This window comes from Pongo pygmaeus, chromosome 14 (assembly GCF_028885625.2).
Source record: "Pongo pygmaeus isolate AG05252 chromosome 14, NHGRI_mPonPyg2-v2.0_pri, whole genome shotgun sequence".
NCBI lineage: Eukaryota > Metazoa > Chordata > Mammalia > Primates > Hominidae > Pongo > Pongo pygmaeus.
This window is the reverse complement of record NC_072387.2, coordinates 44,370,843-44,385,974: the sequence shown is the minus strand read 5'-3', so window position 1 is coordinate 44,385,974 and position 15,132 is coordinate 44,370,843. Positions and strand designations below refer to the sequence as shown.

Below are 15,132 nucleotides of genomic sequence, written 5' to 3'. Positions count from 1 at the left end.
AAGAAAATAAAAAGCCAGCGAAGAATGTTGTGAATAGCACCCATTGCTTGCGGGTACATTCTGCTGTGTTTGGAAGGATGAATATGTATTACCAAGGGTGAATATGCCTCTCCTCTGCTAATCATATCCTGTCACAGGCAAGATTTGTCTACAACAATGGACACAATAACGATGTCTTTCTGTGGTCCTGTTCCGGCATAGTCTTTGGCAGCTAGGTCCATTTAGATTTCTGCCCATGCTCCAGGAGTAACTTCTTGAGTGGCCTCTGGGGTACCTGGGACATGCTAAAGGAAGTTAGTGGACTGTGACTCCAGCTGGAAGAGACATGCTCTACTTTGAAGCTGTTTTGTGGAGCATTTTGAGGCCCCATAGCAAACTCAAAGAGCAGGAAAGCACTAATGAGCAGTCAGAGAATAAGTAGAGGGCGTGATGTGAGATCCCCTTCATCCCTAACTTTCCTGGCTCCGTGTGGACTAATAACTACACGAGCCAAGGGTAGGGGTGATATAGTCATGAGCAGGGTTGGTGCCCCTGGTGGCTCTTGGTCGTCTTCCCCACCTGCACTGCTGGCATTGCTTAGTGATATAGGCACCAGAGCTGAATTAAAATCCTTGCTGCGGATGCTTCTGTCTCTCCCACCGGCACCTATAAGCCTGAGGATGTGTGCAGCCAAGCTGCTGGCTCTAGCAATGAACATAAGCAGGCTCAAACCCAGCAGAACAAGCAGAGACCTTAGGGTCACCAAAATGCATTGCTTCCACCTAGAAAATCTTCAAAATTCTCAATAACCTCAACAAAGCGACTATGTGTCTATAGTTTGAAAGTATTTCCATCAGAACTGGAATTTGGAGGATGCCTTGTGCTGAAGCTTAGATCACTGCTCTTGGCTAGTGGATTACTGTTCTTCCTTCTTTCCTTCCTGAGGAGCCCCTGGCTCCTGAGAGCCATAGGGCCCTTGTCAAATTCAAAATCAAATTCCACTTGGGAGCTGTCTGACAAGACACTCTGGAATGCCTCAGTTCTCTGCTCTCTGCTCTTGGCAGTTATCTCTTTATGGAGGAGACTGAGATTGGGCTTTGTTAGGATTACTTGGTAAACAAACGGCGTGTTACTAACTCCTTTTTGCTAGTGTTGAGGGTGGTATTCCTGTCATTGTGCTAACTGCCACCATCCTCTGGAGTTTCCACAATATATGCAGAGCACCTCCTAGTTCAGGCTTATGCTGGGCACTTCTGGGGTTACAGAGAGAGACAAGACAGCCCCATATAGAGAACTTTACCCACAAACAAGGATTGCCATGAAATTCAATGAATGCTATGGGAGAGGAATGCTTGGGAGCTGCTTTTCCTTCTCCATTTACTCTTTTTCTAAATCCTTCAAAACATAGCAAACAACAGCAACAAGAGAAACCATGTTAGCTTAGAGCATCCCAATCTTTGCTAGCCATTTCCACACCACTACCTTTTTTTGAGACAGGGTCTTGCCGTGTCACCCAGGCTGGAGTGCAGTGGCAAGATCATAGCTCATTGCAGTCTCAAAGTTCCGGGCTCAAGTGATCCCTTCTCCTGCCTTGGCCTCCTGAATAGCTAGGAGTATAGGTGCACACCACCATGCCTTGCTAATTTTTTGGTTTTTATTTTTTGTAGATGGGTCTCACTATGTGGCCCAGGCTGGTCTCAAACTCTTGATCTCAAGTGATCCTCCTGCCCCGGCCTCTCAAAGTGCTGGGATGACAGGTGTGAACCACCATGCCTGGCCCATTTCTTTTTTTGACAAGCATTCTGCTACACTCCCTGGGTGAGGGGTGTAGAGGGCAGAAGACTGGCCTGAGTTGGGAATCACTCAGTTAAACAAGACAGCTCTCTCCAAACCATTTTTAGCACAAACACCAAAAGTTGGATTTAATTCAAGTTTGTAAAATTTGAAAATTTCCCTCTAGTAGTTTGGGTTCTAACCTTGGGTCACACTTAATAAGAAGGCAACCTTACAAATTGATTTCCCTCAGTCAAGGAGGAAGACAAAGTTTTCTGTTGCTGCTGTTTTTGTTGTTGCAAAGAGGGTTCTGTAAAAGGTCAAGAACACAATTTCATAAACAAGCAAGCAAATGGCCTGTATTCACCTCACCAGTAATCAGTCAGGTCATCTAGTATTCTTCTCAGTACACTCAAACGTAGACACCTTGAAGACAAGGATCAGGTCTCGTTCCCCTCTAAATCCGCCAAAGAGCCCTGCGTCCCACTGCTGAATAATTACACAGGCACAGCAGTCCTCAGAGTTCAAGGTATGTAGGAAGGCGAATTCGTTATATAAGATTCGATTTCTTGCCAAGTGTTTTCACTTAAAGCAGACACTTATATTCTTATTCTTATGACACACATTTAGTCCTAACACCTGTTTTCAGGCACACTTTCTGGACTAGCTACTTTCCTATAAACCTGTGATTCTAGGAATTAATTTTTATTATGTGGCTTTTATTATGGATTTTATTATGTGGCTTTATAGTTCGGCCCTCAGGGAATCAAAAAAGAAAAGGTGCAACATTAATTTGGTGGTCCTCTGTGGCGCTCATTGTCCACTATGAAATATGAGTAGATGTAATGGAAGGTTTAATCCTATTACGAAAGGTTCTATAGTGGAAATCCACAAGGTCTTCGTTCCTAGTAAGCCCTAGGTTTGCTGCCCTCTTCCCTTCAGCTGTAGGCTCAGGACAGAACCTGCTTCCTTGGCCTGCTGGGAGCCAACACACCCTCTGGCTCACTGGGGATCCTGCTTCTTGTCTGGCTGGCTGTAAAGGGAGTTCAGCCCTCCTGTGCTCTACACCAGCCCTGAGGATTGAGTGCTTTAAAATTACTCCTTCAAGAGAAAAGAGCACCAAATGGCAAACATGGGGAAATCACCAAGCTAAGAAACCACTTTCTCTTCTGACCAGCACGGTCCTGTCCATCCATCCCCTTTGTGGAGGTGGTGAAGGGAACGGCAGCTTTTATTTTTCAGCCTCACAGACATCCCTTCTTGCTCTCTGGCCCTGCCTGGGATTGCTGATGGTTACCCAGGCAGGCAGTGCAATGGTCTAGATTCCCTGCCATCCAATGGGACATGTTAAGCCAGATAGGAAATTGCTCATGTATTCCAACCTGAGATTTGCTTTATCATAATTTTTTAGTAATTTATGAAAAGCAGAATCCAGAAACACTTGAGCTTTTAGTTTTCCTCTTAAGTATTTTAAAGTTTGCAGACAAACTCTACAGGAGCTTCTTAAGAAGAACCTACTTAGAGGGACCCTGTGGTCTTATAGGATATAGAGCTTCTACAATGAAGAATCTCTTCACACATGAATCATTTCACTTTCTCATTTTCTCATTTATGTTTGCTTTTACATTTTAAATTTCTCTGTCACCCAGGCTGGAGTGCAGTGGCATGATCTTGGCTCACTGCAGCCTTCACCTCCTGGGCTCAGCCTCCCAAGTAGCTGGGATTACAGGCACGCAACACCATGCCTGGCTAATTTTTGTATTTTTTTTCAGTAGAGTCAGGGTTTCACCATGTTTACCAGGCTGGTCTCGAACTTCTGACCTCAAGTGATCCGCCCACCTTGACCTCCCAAAGTGCTGGGATTATAGGCATGAGCCACTGCTCCAGCCCACATTTTAAATTTCTAATGTTAAATATTTTTAAACCAAATAAAAAATATTTGGTTTACACTGCAGTGCCTTCTCCTCCTCTACCCCACAGTCTTGCTGGTGGTCTAGTGTTTATGTGGGAACATCTAGCACATCAAGCCGTGCATTTAGCCACAGCCTGGCTCACACCCCATCATGGTCTCTGTGCCCAGCCATGGCAGAGTCTTTGTTGAAGGATCAACAGAGACAGTGGCAGGGGCATCCTTGGGCTTCTGGTGCATTCCCTTCCTGAGTGAAAGCTATGGGAACTCCTCTGGACAGCCGCATATCTGCAGGAGGGGAGCCCTGAAGCGAAGGGTTTACCTTCTATCACCTGAACCCCAAAGCCCTCTAGTGAGGAAAAGAGGCTTCAAAGTCATCATCTTGTGATTTTATTCAGCAGATAGAATCATAATTCAGTGCTCACTGTTTTTTGAGGCCGGCACCATGAAAAAGCCTGGAAGTGTCATGGAAGAAGCATTTGTAGAAGTAAATGACATGAAAAATTTCTAGAATGCCCTCAGAACACATTAATGCCTGGCCTCTTGATTTGCTTAGAGGCAAATCATTTTCTTGCTATAACCATATAACCAGGAAATCCCATTTAATTTACCATACTGAAGATTTTAAAGCCCTATTTTAAAAGCATGTTCTTAATGAACCTCATTACTATTTGTGCCCATTGGATCCACAAAATTGGCTTTTATCTACAGATAAAAAGCTAGGCTCTCTCGATTTCACACCAGAAATAAAACAAGCAATGCTTGTGAAATCGTGGTTTACCATGATTATGAAGTATGCATTGTGCCCTTTAATAATAAACATGTTCTTGTGTTTGTCACTACAGTTTCTTAGCAATGTTAGCACAAATTAGGAAGCTGTTTAAAGATAGCGATACGACTAAATCCTTCCTCCTACACCTATCACAGAGGAGGGGCGGCGTTCACTGTGCTATGCAGGGAGCAGGGGCCTGGAGAACTCAGAGTCCAATTTTAATGCTGCCATGTGGCTTTGGGAAGTGAGTGGATTTTCATTGTCACCTTCATTTTCTTTCAATGAAATGAGACAGCCCATAAAAGGGCCCAGGGGTCCCAGGGAGCTCTGAAATAGATTTTATCCCTTTCTTTACACCTTGAGCATATCATCTATGAGTTCTCCAGCAGAACTCACACAGGCTCTCACACTGAACTGAGGTCTAAAGAGCATGGAGTGCTTTCTCTAGAGTCTTCAGTGTGATTGCATGAACATTCAGAAAACTGTCACAGGTGCCCTGGGTGGATAGAGAACCTCAGGAGAGACTTGAGGAAAGGGGAAGGGCGGAAACTCATCTCTGCTCTAGGCCACCGCTACATTACTTCGGAGGGAAGGGGAGGGAAGAGCAATCTGGCAACAGGAGGAGCTAAGACACACTAGCAATGCTGGTGTTTTGTTTTGTTTTGTTTTGTTTGTTTTGTTTTGAGAGCAGGAGTGGAAGTTCATTAAAAAGCTTCCCAACAGTAAGAAAAGGAAGGAAAGTACACTTGGAAGAGGGACAAGTGGGCAATTCGAGGAACAAAGTGCCAGTGCTAGTGTTTTTATTACAAGTATGGCAACATAAACAGCCCAAGATTTCTCTATGCCAGCAGACTTACTGTCCTTACACTTGGTCAGTCCATCAACATTTACATATTTATTTGTTTGTTTTAAAAAAAAGGAAAGGAAATCCTTTCACAAAATATTTATGACATGACGCAAGATCCATGGGGTAGGAAATTGATCCCTGAAAAAATAATTCAATAGATTTGAAGTTAAGTTTTATTTTAAAAACAAAAACTTTCTCTTTGCAGATCGACTGCTAGAGAGTATGCTCTGAAAATTATCAAGAAAAGCAAATGTCGAGGCAAAGTATGTATAAAATTTGTTCTTATGAGATAGGGTGTTCAAGAGGTCAAAAGAAACACAAAGATCAGCTCCTAAACAAACATAAGTTCACCCTAAGGGTTGAATTTTGGTGGAATAGAATGTTACACAGTTACTAGAATATAATTTTATGTATATCCCTGGGATAAAAGTTATTCAGAATGATTAGATATGGTTTCTCTTCCTTATCTTATTGTTTGTTTACTCTCTTCCCTTCTTCATGTGATCTAAGTTTCATCCCATTCTTTGCTATGAAACTGTAGTTATCATGATTGGTTCTGAATTTACAAGCATTATGTAAGGACCTCCACATCTATTGGCAATTCTAGGCTGTATCTGAATATCAGAATATAAGACAGGCTCATTACATTTTACCAAAACGCATCTCTCTTGACCCTTACATAGTATATTTGTACTCATTTGAGTTAGCCCTCCATATATTTTTGTGGAAGCTGATGAAGATAACTTTTCCTTTGGACAGGAGCACATGATCCAGAATGAAGTGTCTATTTTAAGAAGAGTGAAGCATCCCAATATCGTTCTTCTGATTGAGGAGATGGATGTGCCAACTGAACTGTATCTTGTCATGGAATTAGTAAAGGTGTGTATTTTGGAAAGAAAATAAGTCTTTATTGATGGTACCGCACTTGCCTATATTTTAGAGCCCTTTCCCTTATTTTCTCCCACCAGTATTCAGGTTCTCATTTCTGTACATTGGCCCAGTGATTAGGAATGTTCACAGGAGAATGGTACACAAGGGATCAAGTCCCAGCCTTGGCACAAAGAGGCCCATGACTTTGGGTCTACCTCTTTATGTCTCACTTTCAGCATATGTAAAGTGAGAATACTAATAATACCTGCTTAATGGTGTTATTGTGGGGATGAAGAGATGGCTTCCGCCAGTTTGTGTGACACACAAAGCATTAGGTACCAATACAATTGTCGTTGTTGTAATGGAAAATCATTCACTTTTCCATGAACTATATCCAAAGGTACCAGCCATCTTGTAAAAACAAGCTTTAAACTTTCAGTCATCAACATAATGGGAAAATAGCGCTGTCCTAATAATGATGTGAATAGTGTACTGACTTTCAGTGAATGTCGTAATCTCATCCTGTCACATAATATTACCTTCTTATTCTATGAAAACATAGACTATGGGGATAGCCAATTGTTGATGACGGTTGAATGGAGATGAAAGGTGTCTTACCTGTTCTCTCTCCTTCCATATATTTGACATCTTCAGGAAGTAAAAGTTTTAAAAAATGGCATGCTTCATTTTCATGAAGGTGTTGTGTTCTCAAGTCTTTTCTAGTATATTCATCAAACTGAATGTGTAAGTAATGTCTACCTTAGTTGGAGAATGTTGTAATTGGTTGCACCGCCTTCTGCATCAGCTGTGAGCACCGCCAGGGGGCGCCTCAGGCTCCCAGGGCATGTTTGGAATCCCCACACTGCTGACTTGAATGTGAGGTTTTCTTTTTTAAAAATTCAAGACAAGGAAAGCATTTAGTAAGCTAATCTGTGATGATATGAAAAATGTTCATTCTAGGGTCTTTAAGTTTTTGTTATTTAGAATTGCTTCACCTTAGACATATCGGCATTTTTTTTAACTTAGTGGTTATTTGTATTTATAGGTGAAACTTATTTTTAGTCTACTTCAAATTAGGACTTGTTTCTTTCTTTCTTTCTTTCTTTCTTTTTTTTTTTTTTTTTTTGAGATGGAGTTTTGCTCTTGTTGCCCAGGCTGGAATGCAATGGCACGATCTCGGCTCACCGCAACCTCTGCCTCCTGGGTTCAAGCAATTCTCCTGCCTCAGCCTCCCTAGTAGCTGGGATTACAGGCATGTGCCACCACGCCCGGCCAATTTTGTATTTTTAGTAGAGATGGGGTTTCTCCATGTTGGTCAGGCTGGTCTCGAACTCCCAACCTCAGGTGATCCACCCACCTCGGCCTCCCAAAGTGCTGGGATTACAGGCATGAGCCACCGTGCCGGCCAGACTTGTTTCTTTCAAAGAATGGGAGCCTTTTTATAGTAACAAGGGTATTGTCATGTTTGAGGCTGAGGGAGGTAAAAATGTTAAACTGAAAATCCAATAAAGAAAAGTCAGCTGGGCGCGGTGTCTCATGGGCCAGGCGCGGTGGCTTACACCTGTAATCCCAGCATTTTGGGAGGCCGAGGTGGGCAGATCACGATGTCAAGAGATCAAGACCATCCTGGCCAACATGGTGAAACCCTGTCTCTACTAAAAATACAAAAAATTAGCCAGGCATGGTGGCAGGCGCCTGTAATCCCAGCTACTTGGGAGGCTGAGGCAGGAGAATTGCTTGAACCTGGGAGGCGGAGGTTGCAGTGAGCCAAGATCGCGCCATTGCACTCTAGCCTGGGGAAAAAGAGTGAAACTCTGTCTCAAAAAAAAAATAAAAAAGAAAAGTCGATTTCATTTGAATAAAGAAAAAATATGAAGATTTTCCCGTTGGTGCTTTATTATTAAATTATCTTTTTACCAACATTGTAAATTATACTTTCCCTAATACCAAGGAGTCTTTTTACAACAATGTTAATTTTTACAACAATGTTAATTTTTAGACTAACAACTTCAAGCCATTCTGTTGCCCTTCTATGTGCTGTTAGAATTTGATTACCCCCCGTTATTATTGACTTACCCCCACTGTTGGTTGATTTTTGGAGTGCTGAGACTAAATGAAATTTTAAGATGGCAAAGGCTCAGGCACTCTGAACGCATTTTGTGAGAAATCTTAGTCTGTCAATCGTGTGCTTGGTTAGGCGACTATGGTAAGGTCCTCGTTGCACTTAACTGCCTTTGTGAATTCTCTCTGCATCACCAAGATACCCTAAAAAGGCCATAGAAGGTCTCCGTAGCCCAGCACTGGGACCCTCAACTGTGCTGCAAGATCATACCCTTCGATTTAATCTCACCCAGAATGCCCTGAGGACAGCTCGAGAAGCTTCCCAGGGAAGTGAAGGCCAGCCCCAGGCTTGACTTGAAAGACTCCCAGGACTTTTCCACTGAGACATGTAGGTGGGGTATGCTTCTCAAACCCTTAGGGCCCAGTGATGTCCCAAAGAATGCCTGAAGCTCTCAGACAAACAAGGCTCATGTTCCGGAAGGCAGTGGATCAGCAGTTAATGAGAATGAAATTCCATACTCATCAGGCACAGGACTTTAGCCTTCTGCCTCCAGAGACAGTGCACACGCAGGTTGCCTATGCGTTCAGAGGAAGGCAGGCCTCATGGAGGAGCTGGGTCTGCAGATGGGCCCTGAGAGAGCAACGGGAGATAGAAAACTGAAGGGGAGGGGACAGAACACTTCAGGAAGGGCACTGTCATGAGGACAGGCTTGAGGACAGAGATCTTGGCCTGTTTGGATGGCTAGGGAAGAAACATCCTGGAGCGTGAGGGTCACTATGTTAAGTAGTGGCAAGACAGGAAATTAAACAGGGTGGAATGAAGGTTGGGGCAGAATATAGAAAGCCTCCTCCTTTCGGCTGTGGGAAAAGAATGGTGATTTCTTGAAGAGCGAAAGAAAATAGCGACATAATGTGTGGGAAGGTAGCAGTCGGTGTGCAGGATGCTTTGGATAAAGAGCTCACAGAGGGAAGCAGAACGGATTGTGAGACCACATGACAACAACCCAGGGATGAGGCAACAGGAGCGTTTGGCGGAGTAGGAAGGCCCAGATGGCTGCAAAGGAGAAACGTGTCCAAGAAAGGACCGATGAGACCTGTTGACTGCATTGTTGAGGACAAAGAAGAAAGGAGCCAGACACAGTGGCTCACGCATGTAATCCCAGCACTTAGGGAGGCCAAGGCAGGAAGATCACTTGAGGCCAGGAGTCGGAGACCAGCCTGGGCAACAAAGCAAAGCCCCATCTCTACAAAAAAAAATAATAATAATTAGCTAAGCACGATGACCTGCTCCTGTGGTTCCCGCTACTTTGGAGGCTGAGACAGGAGGATCACTTGAGCCCAGGAGTCTGAGGCTGCAGTAAGCCATGATTGTGCTACAGCACTCCAGCCTGGGTGACAAAGCAAGACCTTGTCTCTTATAAAAAAGGACATTACAAGATGCCAGGAGCCCAGAAAACTGGGACTGGTGGAATCTTTGCAGGGTCTCCATATACAGCCACACATGCCCTGTGGTGGAACTCCAGGGGTGCTGCTCACATGGACCACGGTGACTGTCCCACCTCCTCAAGTGGTACAGAGACAACCTGAAAACCTGTGTGTAGCAGCCTTACCTTTGAGAGAAGCAGAAAGTTGAAAAAACTATTCGTTTTGGAAAAAAAAAAAATCTGTGTGCTTAGCTTGAGAACCGTTGCAGCTTTGGGGACAGTGAGAGAAGTCTCCAGAGTGGAGACTGTACAGGGGCGCAAAGGGCCCAGGCCCGAGAGGCAGATTTGAAAATCATCAGCCTACAGGGGCTATCTTTTGCTTTAGCTATTTTAAAAAGAAAAACTGAGCTCCTTAGCACATTAGGTAACAGACGATCACAGTTGGTTACTGTGCATAGCGGTTTGGTACACTGTAGGCAAGAATGATGCACATATTGATAGTAAATCAGACCCCAATTCTCTGAAAGGGTTTTGAATAAATGGAACTTAGGTTGGAACTTAAAAATCATTCCATTGTACCAAAAAGCAATATATTTAGAAAGGAACAAAGGAAACAAAAGTTCAGATGAATAACAGTCCTAGAAAACTTTGAGATTCCCCCCGTTCCTCCCTCCTTTTCTCACTCATCTTTGAAATGAAGTTTCTGGTCCTTTTCTCTGTTCCTTACAAAGGAGCACAATATTGAAAAAGAAAACACTACACCCACTCTCAGAGAGCTAAATCTAGCGTATGAAGGGGATTGTGTGTGTGTGTGTGTGTGTGTGTGTGTGTGTGTGTGTGTGTGTGCATCCTAATCATTTCACTAGGCAGTAGAACATTTTCAGTGTGCAGTTTGCAGTATTACCTGTTCCTCACTGGAGGAGGTGAAGGATTACGAATTTGAACTCTGGCTGGCAGTCAATGTGAGGCAGGTAGCACATGCCACTGGGATCTTCATGTGTCACATTCCTCTGCCCTGGAGATCCAGCTGCATCTCCTCGTCCCCTAGCTGGGAGCTGTGGAAATGGCCATGTGTCTGGTGGTGGAGAATCCTCACGCTGCCCCTTTCTTTGAGCTCTGGGGAAAATGCCACTGGCTTTTGTAGTGGGTGGAGAAATCACCATTCAGCCTTTGAGTCTTTCAAAGGAAAGTAGCAGGAAAAGCCTTTAGGAACCCAAAGATTCCACATCCATTCTTCCGGTCCTTTGGTGTTTGTCAGTGGCCTCTGCAGGTGGCCCCACTGGCCCATCTGTTAATGTGCTGCTCCACCTTCTGTTCTCTTCCCAGGGGGGAGACCTTTTTGATGCCATTACTTCCACTAACAAATACACCGAGAGAGACGCCAGTGGGATGCTGTACAACCTAGCCAGCGCCATCAAATACCTGCATAGCCTGAACATCGTCCACCGTGATATCAAGCCGGAGAACCTGCTGGTAAGAGGAATTCCACCTACAGGGCATCCTGAGTTCCAAGCACTCATGAATGAATATGAATATTTCTTTTTTCTTTTCTTTCTTTTTTTAAAAATTTACCTGAAAGGTTAATTTCCAGTTAGCCTTCAGGATCTAGTTGGAAACTAGCCTTTTAGGTTGATCTAGATGAGTTAATGCACCCTTAAGAACACCTGATTTATTAGCAAACAAAAACCAGGCACAGGAATGGGAATTGAACTTGCGAAGGGTAGGGCTGTATTGAACAACTTGGGCTAGGACAAGATAGCGACAAGTTACACAGACACGGATGTCATTTATCTTAGGCACTTTTATGTTAGAAAGTTTTTACTTGCCAGTTGGGGCAACATAGTGAGACCCCCATCTCTACAAAAAAAAATTTTTTTTAATTAGCCAGACGTTGTAGTGTGTGCCTGTAGTCCCAGCTACGCAGGAGGCTAAGGTTGCTGGAGGATCGCTTGAGCCCAGGAGGTCAAGGCTGCAGTGAGCTGTGATCACACTACTGCACTCCAGCCTGGGTGACAGAGTGAGACCCTGTCTTGAAAGAAAGAGAGAGAAAAGAAAGAAAAGAAAATAAAAGAAAAGTAAAAAGAAGTTTTTACTTGGGGAAAAAAAAAGGAAGCCCTTTTAGACTTTTTCAGAGTCTCCCAACTTTACAGCTCAATAATATGATCCAAAACCTAAAAGAAAAAAAAATTATAATTGATTTTTAAGACTCTAGCCCCTTAGCATAAAAACAATTTTGAAAAAGACTAATTTTTAAAAACAGAGACATCCTTCCCCCAACTTTACACTATTTGGTTTGCTTTTCATGTACTCTACATCTCTGGGGAAACCTTGAGAGATCTCCACAAAAGCAAATGGGGGTCCTTCCTCACCCAGTTATTAAGAGGATTACATAGGAAAAAAAGAGGAGGTAGAGACTAAGTATGGGGTGCTTCACTGGGATATATGGGAGTAATATAAATGTTGCTGGCTCTTCAGGCTGGAATTTTAATGAAATATATTTCATTTCCATATACTGTGCATATATATATAGATATATCTATATATATATAGATATCTTTTCCCAAAGATGCTAGTTCTTCTTTTACTTTCATTATCCTCCCCTGAGCATCATGTATAAATACATGAGTTCTGTTACTTTGCCCATCTCTTCAGAAATCTGGGAAAAGAGGATTCTCTTTCTAAAGTAGTGTTTCTCCAGAGTGGTCTAAAGAAGACTCTCTGAATCAGAATTATTCCCAGATGCCTGTTAAAAATGCAACTTTCTGGGCCTAGATGCAGCCCTACCAAATCAGAATCCAGTGACTGATGACAGCTTGCAGAAATCCACAAGGCAGCCACCTCCCCCAGGTAACCTGCATACACACTCAAGTCTAAAAGCAGATGAGCCACCCAACTCCCATGACACAAATAAAAGCTAGTAAGATCCGCGATGATGGAGAACCATCTATGTGCTTGGCCCTGTGCTAACATCTTTACAGTCATTATCTCATTTCGTCTTCACAGCAACCACATTGGGTAAGTTCTATTACTGTCTCATTTCATAGGTAAGGAACATGGGTACCTAGAAGTTAAATGACCTGCCCACAGTTGTAACAGCTCTTAAGTAGAAAAGCCAAGGTCTCAACCTAATTCTGACTTCCAGAGCCTTAGCTCTTACCACTACACTACAGTAAGCTCTGCATTGAGGAGAGGTTAACTGAGTACTTGCTATGTGTCAGGTACTGTGCCAGGGAACAAGAGACACATGTCTTCATGAAGTTGATGCTGAAGCAGAAAAGATAAGCATTCAAGAAATAAATATGCACACAATTAGTTCATTGCAATTATGCTGGTAATCTTGTACCTACTGGCTAATAAAAGGCAGCCGAGGTCAAGTGACTGAGCCCTGACTTAATTGCACCTTAAATTCCTCATCTTCACAGTAGCCTAAACATTCTCTTCTGCATAGTTGCCTCCATCAACTGCAGCAATTTTCTCTCATCTGCACTCATTTTTCCTGTGTCTTGAATTATGTAGGATTGTCTCATGGGAATGGACTTACAACTGGGCCTTTGTTTAAAAACTTCTCTAAGCTCCCAAACTTCAGCGATTGAAAATTAAAGTTTCATTTTCTTTCCTTTTTGCTTTTGCTGCTCAGTTTTGTGTACCCATTGTTCACTTACTCCTCGCTAAAGTGTTATCTATTTCTGTAAATGCCATAAGTGATTAAATTGGAGTGCACTTCTACTAAAATTACAGTTTACATGATACTTCTAATGTATTATGCTCATTCAAATATATTTTACTTTAAATTACCACAAAAGAAAAAAAAGAATGTTCTCTCCTTTCTTTTTCCCTTTTTTTCTAATTTAGTTCTCTATATAGCTGAACTATATAGAGAAACAGTCATTTATAATGTAGATTTAAAATATCTATATGAAAAACTAAAGAGATTTTATTCTCCTTTACAGTGATTTCTGATGGTAGGGATTAGGGGTTGGTGAATTTTGCAGGGATAAATCTATTACAGGATAAAATAGTTCAAATAAGTTTAGCAAAACTTAACACAACTTATTTTGTCCTGGTTTAACAAAACTAGGATGATGTCACTAATTGCACATGAGACCACTGTTGATTTCACATTCTGTTGAGAGTTGTGGAAATAAGAGAACCCGCACAGAAGGTAGACCCTCACACACCCAGGATTTATAGTCAGACGGACAAAAGTTCCGAACCAAGTGGTTCACTCTTCCACTGACTGGTCTTATAACCTTGAGGAAGGTACCTCCTTCCAGCCTTCTTGAAGGGGATTTGATGAAGATAACATAACTATTAATTTCCTTTTTAAAATTTCCCCTTTCTTTGTAATTAAAAATGAAATTAAATTATTCCTAAAAATAAAACTGCCCAACGATAATATATGTAGTGAAAATCACTTTTTAACCCTTTTTTTTTTATATTGCTTTAGAAATTTTACTATTCACCCATGCATGGATTTGCCACCTCATGGCAAAATGTAAAGCTATAGACTATTTTTTGAAAATGTAATAATAAAGTTAATGTAAATATTTGGAATCCATTTACTTATTATAGGGAAACTTATCAAATATATAAAAAGACCTCACAGCATACTTTGTTTTACTACTTTATTAAAAGGCTTATAAAACCCTTCTAAATTATAAGACTGACAACAAGATTTTGTTAGCTAAGTGTTAGATTAATATTTGTTATAACTAGCAAAGTATTTTTAATACGTATCTAATTCAGCTATAGATTTCATTGTACGCAGTATAATCGTGTATATAGAACTTTTAGTGTTTTTTATTTTTAATTCTTATAGAACAGCATAAAAATGTAGCCTGGTCTTAAGGATCTATATTGATTGTATGAATGATTTATTTAACTCTAGTGTTTGGTTGGGTTAAAGTATTTTGATGAGAAAATATGATTTGACTTACAGGAATGTTTTCAGCCACATTTTAGGTGAAAACTGGGCACTGACCCAATAAAAATACCGCTTATAAATTTATTATTGTATTTAACTAAAGTTTTTCCCCCCAAATTGATCATGCCCATGATTTTATATGGTTCTTGTTGCTTTACTGGTTGTCATGCCTGGTGCTTAATAATTGTATGGACAGGTGGACGTCAGAGTGGATGAGCGGAGTGAGTGAGTGAATGAGTGATACTTCTTTAAACAGAGGACAGAGCCGCCTGGCAAGCCCAAAACATTCCCAACTGGCCTGTTAGACGGAGTTCTCACACTGGCCTCAGTATAAACTTCACTAAGCAGTGGGAGAAAGTATGATGCTTCCCCAGATGGGCTTAGGCATGGGACCACTGTGTATGTATGCGTGTATGTGTGTATGTGTATATGTATGTGTGTATGTATGCCATGATAGTTCATGACTAAAGGAACTTTTTGCTTAATTAAAAAAAAAAAAAAATTAATACCTTCAGTTTACACAAGTCACCACTAGATGGCAAGCTTGTACCCTTAGCAATAAAAACCATCAGT

At 41.9% G+C, this 15,132-nt stretch overlaps 1 protein-coding gene across 4 annotated transcripts in view; it reads left to right on the top strand.

The window, feature by feature from the left end:
• DCLK1 (doublecortin like kinase 1) overlaps positions 1–15,132 on the top strand; it is a 351,269-nt gene that overhangs the window by 288,674 nt on the left and 47,463 nt on the right. For all 4 annotated transcript variants that reach the window (XM_054446408.2, XM_054446409.2, XM_054446411.2 and 1 more), the window contains 3 exons: positions 5,486–5,543; positions 6,040–6,159; positions 10,962–11,108. In XM_054446408.2, the coding sequence (XP_054302383.1) occupies positions 5,486–5,543; positions 6,040–6,159; positions 10,962–11,108 (325 nt within the window). The remainder of the gene's footprint in view (positions 1–5,485; positions 5,544–6,039; positions 6,160–10,961; positions 11,109–15,132) is intronic.